Raw genomic sequence first — 7,461 nt, forward strand, 5'->3', positions numbered from 1 at the left:
ATTATTTTTTTGTTAAAAAGCTTAAAGAAATTTCTAGTGACTGAAAATGTTGTTCTTAAAAAAACAACAAGCTTATTTCAGATGGACAACAAGTATTCAGAGTTATTCATTATTCATTCATTCAGTCACATATGACTTGTTTGCTTGTCTGTGCAAAATAAATATAAATAAATACAATCCCTTTAAAATAATTCATAAAATATTGTTGTAACAACTATATTTTAAGTTATTAAATTAAAAACTTCATAATTTTCGTAATTAAGTACATGACACCTAAAATTATTTTTAAATGATGCTAGAAAAGCTGGTTGGACCCACTTTAGTAATATGAGCATTCAAGTTTAAAACTGTGTTCATACTACCAACTGATAGGTGAGAGGCAAAAAAGACTCTTTTCATTGAGGAAAAACTCATCTGTATATACTGATGTAGTTATCTGCTTTAATTTTATTTGATAAGTTGTGATACCTTAATAAGACTGATCCAATAATAATGTTGTTGGGATTTTTTTTTGGTTGGTTGGTTTTTTTTTTTATCCAGAAACTTTGTTTTTAGGATGTAGGAGTTGAAGTAACATACTTTTGGTAGAATTCTGACGTCAAAACTTAAACTGGTACATGCTGGTATGTTTAAATAGACAGGTATGGGGGGTTATTATTCACTTTCCCATCAGCTTTCTTCTGATATTTAATAAAACATGTATTAGTAAAGTTATCTTTGATATGTTTTGTAATATAAAAGACATAGCAATGCCTCCCCAGTCACCTTTGCCTCAGCTGTGTGCAATAATTACCCCTTGCGTATTGTGCGCAGTGAGACAGAATGTTGGAGCAAAGAATAAATAACCTTTGGACCAGATTACAGCACAGTTGTTTGTCAATATAAGCGTAAATGAGTAATCTTTCAGTAAATGTTATCTATATGATCTTTCAACTGGCCCCTGGAGGTTTTTCATCGTTCATAGAGTATTGTGTTTTTGCAGCATCCAGGCTGCTTTATTCATTATTGAGAATTTTATTATAATAACTGAAAGGTTGAGCACCTGCGCGGCCCTGCTTAGTTTACATGTAGATTATTAGTGCTCAACTCAGATGAAACATTCATACCTATCTGGACAATATTCTGATTAAGAGAGGTTCTGTAATTTACCACCAGGGGGCGGTATTACGCTGTGACTTAATAACACTGAGCCATTGTTAAACATCTGAATGCTAAGAATTCCTTCATAAGGATTATAGCCAAACTAAGACAATTTTAATAGGCTTATTATTTACTAAAGAAATCACATTTTCTCTCTCCAAGAAAGAATATTCATTGTATTTTGTCTAGAAAAAAAGCTTTCAAAATATATGTTTATTTGTTCTCCCTCCATTCATACGCGCTTACTGTATCAATGTGAGCCACCATCTATTTCAGATATTAATGTGGCATGAAGCAGGGCACACAGGTTTAAGAGGTGGGAAGCCACTTATTTATTTTTTCTGCTTTATTTACAGAAATATGCCTTTGGTGTATTTTATATGCCACCTGCCGTGACCCCATAATTTCTATATTAAAACTGTGTTGTTAAACTAACTCAGCTGCTAAAGTTTTTTTTAACCAAACAATTGACATCATTTTAAAGAGAATAAATAAACATTTAAATGTGATAAGGAATACATTTTGGTGCCAAAAAAAAAAAGCAAAATTAGAGGGGAAAAGTATTTAAGTATACATATTTAAGTGGGCTGTTTAGAGCTAACAAATTATGTTTTTAATGACAAAATTTAATAAATAAAACATTTTCACTATAGCCATTTTGTTTATTCAGTCTTCACTCCGTCCTTCACAGGTGATTAAAAAAAAGGAACCAAATACATTAAATCACAGCCAGAAGGATTGGCAAAAGAAGTTTATTTCATGCAACACACGTATGTTTTTAGGTTGGTAACAGAAATATCCAAAAATCTTTAAGATTCTCCTGGACTTGATGGTGCAGGCACAGTCACCACCCTGGGAGCCGTTCGTATCTACATGGATACATACAAAGATCATAGGTCATTAAAGCTCACTTTACAGATGTGCCAGTCAAGATTTTCATGCCTTAAATGGTTTCATATTTTTATTACAAGTCTGACCTGCAGATTCTGACTATAACACATACAAGAGGAAAACAATGTCCTGCAATTTCTGTGATTGAAGTAGTGGTTATGAATACGACTCACAAAGAAGAAATAAAAAGATTATCCCAATTTATTTACAAAGCATATCACCCTAACCAACCGGAGGGTTGTCGGTTCAAGCCCCTGCTTTGGCTTTCAATGTCGTTGTGTCCTTGGACAAGACACTTCACCTGCATTGCATACTGATGATGGTCAGAGGAACCGGTGGCGCCTGTGTACGGCAGCCTCGCTTCTGTCAGTGAGCCCCAGGGCAGCTGCGGCTACAATGTAGCTTGCCACCATCAGTGTGTGAGTGAATGGGTGAATAACTGAATGTATTGTAAAGTACTTTGGTCAAGCCCTCTAACGTGAAAAAGTGCTATATAACTATAGGACATTTACCATTTTATCTTTTCTTGTTCCAATAATTGAGTTATCAGATTTTTCATTATTGGACCTGCTGATCACTGGTTAGAGCCAATATAGGATCCACTGTCTCATTCTGCATCTCTAACTTTCTCGATGGTAATTTGTAAAGCAATATGTCATGACTTGGGGTCATAGAGCTGATTAGATGTGAAATTCTTACCTGATATAATTAGATCTTGGAACTGTTTCTGTGCTTTCTCCCATGAACAAATCAGAAAATACAGTGTCTGGATTTTCTCTTTTACCATACCTATGCATCAATAAAAGAAACAAGCATCACATCAGCATCTCCTATAGACTGTTTTAAGAAATTTAGCGGAACACATCAGAAGTTTAAAGACTTACCTCTGTCTTGTAATGAGATTTATGTAGTGTCTCAGATCAGAGTAGTACTTGGCAAGGTCCTCAGGTGGAGCTCCTTCCTGGGGACTAGCAGGCTTGACTGGATATGCATTGATGCCTGAGAGGATACAAACCAGCAGGCAAAGAGCCAGGAGAGTGGGCGACATCATAGCGTTGAAGCGTGTCCTGTTTCAAATGTTGGGAGGGGAGGAAAAATAAATACCAACTACTTAAATTTGCTAAAAGATTTTACACCAAAGCAGAATAAACTGTCTAAATTAAGTGCAGCATTCCAGATTTCCTGCCAAAAAGGAAGTTGTTTTTAAACTGATGGGAGAAATGGGAATTCTCCTTACTAGTGATTATCTGAAGAAAGTGCTGTAGTTGGTTTTCTTGCCGCTGTAGAGCTCCTTTAACCGATTCCCAACATTGCCCCCGTCTTTTATAGTGAGCGTGGTGCGTGAGATGAGGGGATGGTGGAGGGGCTGATTTCATTTTCCTTCAAAGCCACTCCTGAGAAATATCTGTAGCCTCATTAGCTTAATTAAACCTGTAATGGCCGAGCAGTGAAACAAGTGGAGACGCACGTTACATTATGAATACACAAAAGGTATCAGGTTCATTAAAAAGTTGTTTGACACGATGGAACATATATGCCTTCTTGTTTCTTTTAAATAATTTCAGACCAGCTGCATTAGAATCCATCATCTGTTAGTGAATAATTACTTCTGCTTCATAATGTCACAAATTAATGTTTTTCAGGATCACTGAGTTCAACTAGTAAGGAGTTTAATTATCTAAGAGAGGCAGAGTCTTAATCATTGATTCATGTCACTTTGTAGTATTTTAACTACTTTATATTGATCATGGGGTGAAAAAGCACATTTGGCATCCTGCTTGTATGAAGCTGGTGGTGCTTAGCTTTCCTTTTAATGATGTTAAAAGCTGTAGGTGCTCCTCTAGATGATGTTACAGCTGATTGAGAAAACATTCATATAAATGCTGAATAACACAAAATAACAAAAATTGCTTTTTCTTTTGACGTCAGGTTTCACAATCACACTCAAGCAATCCAGTTGCGTCTGTAATCACATCTTGTGTAACTATAGGGATACTGAAACAGTTGCACCTCTGCTCTTTTCTGCACTATTAACTGACACATAGTTGTTTTAGGTCTGCAATTCTGAACCAAACCAGCCTGCACTGGTTCAAACCATAGCAAATAACAGGAAGAAAGCTCAGCAAATCAGACAAACGCACAAACTTCTAATTCAGGTGATGGAGGGCACAAGCGGCTCTCAGCCCTCCGAACGATAAGACAGGACTAATGGCAACTATTTTCTTTGAGAAGCACTCAAGTGAAATTTGACAGGAGATGAGTGCTGCTGTTATCTATGATGGTCATGAACTTCGCCACATGTCTGACATGGAAAGAACATAAAAAATACACCTAGCTTTATATTTTTTTGTGAAATATTGAGATATTATTCAACACAGTTGGCCTTGCTTTTACCATTTATAATGCTCAGAGTAACTTTCTTGTAGCAAACCTGTAAACCTGTCAAAGTTCACGGTCTCCTCTCATTCCTGTTCAAAATAATATAAAAATTGTTCCTTGGAAATTAAACGCATGCTGTGCAGAAACTCTGCTTATTGCTGCGCATCTGATTTACATCCTTTGTCTCAGTGCCTTTGGCAAACAAATGTGGAGCAGGTGGAAACGCCACTGAGTCCTTGAGGTATGCTGTCTGATACAAGCAGCATCCTCAGACACGTGTGCCATTTGGACATGTTACAACCACGATCTTTTTGTTTATGTCATACCTCTTCAAAGAGGAGTATATCTGTAAACTGAAGGTGCTTTGAACCATTTTTTGCCAAATAAAACCTGAAGTATGGCATGCTGAAGAGTTCAGCCTCTTTTGGAGAGAATTTGGTGCAAACGTCATATATCTAGTAAATGGAGTCCAGCGGTGTGAGTTGAAGTTTAATCTCGGTGTGAATACAGCTGTCTGATGAAGCTGAGGTTTGTTAGAGAACATTAGTGAACAAACAGCGTCATAAAAGTCAAATAACACAGTGGGCAGATTGAATTCCCTCCCAACACCTACCTAAAATCATAGAGAAATTGTTTCAATCAATTTTTGTTGTTTTTTTTCCCTAATGTCTGTAAGCTCTGAAGCTTTGTGCCTTCAGTCTTGACTAATAAAACCAGTTCTGATGTAGAAAATTTGAAGTTCATCCAAGGGTCAACCAGCTGCAAACATCTGACATGAATTGAAGCATTGACAAATATTTAAACTCTGATAAATATTGCACAGCTGACACTGCTTTGGTTTGAATTTCATTTAAAGATGACATCAGGATTTAAATCTTTCAAGCTTTAAACATCTCAAAGAGCGCTGTTCAATCAATCAGTCAGAAGTGGAAAATATGGTATATCTGCAAACCTGCCCAAACGTGGCTGTCTGCCTAAACCAACCAACAGTGTGAATAGCTAGTTAATCAGAGAACCAGCCATGAAATCCTAGAGAAACTGGAGGAAATGCAGAGATGTGGAATCCCTAAGGAGAAAACATTTAATTTGTATGAATCTGGTCCTTATGTAAGAAAGGCAAAGAATATGAGCCATCATGGAAGGAAAGCCAGAGGAAGTTTTTCTGAGTTGGCAACAAGGGGACACAGAAAGCTTGCTCCGAACTGTCTGGCCTGTATGCAAAATATGATGGCAGAAAACGAACACATCAACCTGATGAAATGGTTTCTATCAAAACAAATTTCATTTAATGATAGAATGGCCTCGAAAATCCCAGCCATGTGGAGAACAGCGGCCTTAAACTGTTCAGAAGCGGTGGGAGACAAATGATTAATTCCCCAATAGTTGCCTACTGAGGGAGTGATAAACAGCTGCCCATTATCCAGCCTATTTTCTCTGTGGAACATTAAGCCATCACATACACACAAGTAAAGGACAGGAAGCTTTATGTTGATTTTGTTCATTTATGTTGTATGGAAGCCAATGAAATGATCCGTTTAGGGCAGCGTGCTGCACCTTTATGCAACCACGACTCATGCAGGAGAGATACTCTGCCACTGCTGTCTGCAGAAGGCTATAACTAATCTTCCCTTTCCTCATAATCTATTCCATCAAGGACTAGGCTCCTAATGTCCACACAACAGTAGGTAAAACGGCAGTGCCTATAACGACATCATTATGTCATGTGGCAAGAAGAATCTTTTTTCACGTTTCACCTTCTTCCTCTAGAGTTCACTACAGAGAGGCAGATATTATTTACTTATTTAGAAACAAAGAACATATAAACCTTTAGTAACGGTTATTTCAATAAACCATTAATAAACCAGTGGAATTTAAATAAGTAGCTCACTAAAATGATTCAATACTCATTAAATGCATTTTCTGCGACTCAATCTTTTTTTTTATATAAGCATTACTATAGAATTCATAGACTCTGTATACCTTCAGAGCAAAATGAGAAGGTCAAAAACAAAATGGAAAGAGATATAGTTATGCAATCCTAAGAAAAGCAGTAAGAGTGGGTTTCAGTGTGCCACCTGTGGCTAGAGAACGAGATAAAAACCAGAAACTTGCATATAAATCCAATAAAAAGAGATAAAATGACCACAGCTAATAACCCAAAACAGACTGTGGTGAAAACACGTCATCAGACCTCATTTTTGAAAACCAAGAAGCACAAAAAAACTCCCAAGCAACAGGTCTACACAGGCATCCTCTGCTTCATTGCATGCATTTACACATTTAGTTTAATACTCTGACAGCAAGACATTGAACCGTAGCTTTAGTTTAGTGGGAGGTTATGTGGTCCTATTAGTATGTACCGTGTTCTTGACCAATCCTGTTTTATTAGTTTTGTCTGCCTCTGTTCATTTTCATAGAATTTCTATTTATTATTACTTTAATTCACACTCAAGTTATTTTTTGTCAACATCGTGGGTTTTTCTTTCATGAAACATGTAACTGACCTTTGGGTTTGCAAAGCAGAGGTTTCCAAGCATTTTGGCTTCTGACCCACAAAAAGTACTAGAATGGAATTTAGTTCTAAAACGTTTATTAACTATTGGTATTAACGTCATTTAAATCAAACAAACATCACCAATCAATGTATTTGTGTTTGTGAATTTCTTTCAAAAGTTTTTAAATCTTTAACCACATTAATAATTTCATCAATATCATTTTAGTGTTAAGTTAAATTTCTGTAGAGAATCTGAGGACCCCATACTTGTTTATCCATGACATCAAATTTGGGAATGGGTTAAAGCATCATGTCTGTGATGAAGAACTATCAGTTCCATATTGCAGAACCACCTCCATTAGAGTAGATAAAGGCTGTAAAATAGGACATGCATATTTTGTCCCCTGAGCCAATCTTTTATTGAAGAACCTTGTAGTGCCTCTAAATCTGTGTGGTGTCTCTGCTAAGATAAAGTTATAAATATTTGGACAAAATTTTAAAAAAATTAGCTTTTTTTTCCTAATGGGATGTTAAAATGAGAAGGATTTGTCTCCTTG

At 36.4% G+C, this 7,461-nt stretch overlaps 1 protein-coding gene across 1 annotated transcript; it reads right to left on the minus strand.

The window, feature by feature from the left end:
• Positions 1 to 1,899: 1,899 nt before the first annotated feature.
• Positions 1,900 to 3,392, minus strand: LOC107081770 (peptide YY-like). Its single transcript, XM_015370011.1, has 4 exons — positions 3,269 to 3,392; positions 2,916 to 3,098; positions 2,731 to 2,820; positions 1,900 to 2,009 (listed from the first exon to the last, which is right to left on the minus strand). The coding sequence occupies exons 2-4, from the start codon at positions 3,080 to 3,082 to the stop codon at positions 1,985 to 1,987; spliced, it is 282 nt and encodes a 93-aa protein (XP_015225497.1). The 5' UTR covers positions 3,083 to 3,098; positions 3,269 to 3,392; the 3' UTR covers positions 1,900 to 1,984.
• Between the last annotated feature and the right edge of the window lie 4,069 nt (positions 3,393 to 7,461).

This window comes from Cyprinodon variegatus, unplaced genomic scaffold (assembly GCF_000732505.1).
Source record: "Cyprinodon variegatus isolate N-32 unplaced genomic scaffold, C_variegatus-1.0 Scaffold2, whole genome shotgun sequence".
NCBI lineage: Eukaryota > Metazoa > Chordata > Actinopteri > Cyprinodontiformes > Cyprinodontidae > Cyprinodon > Cyprinodon variegatus.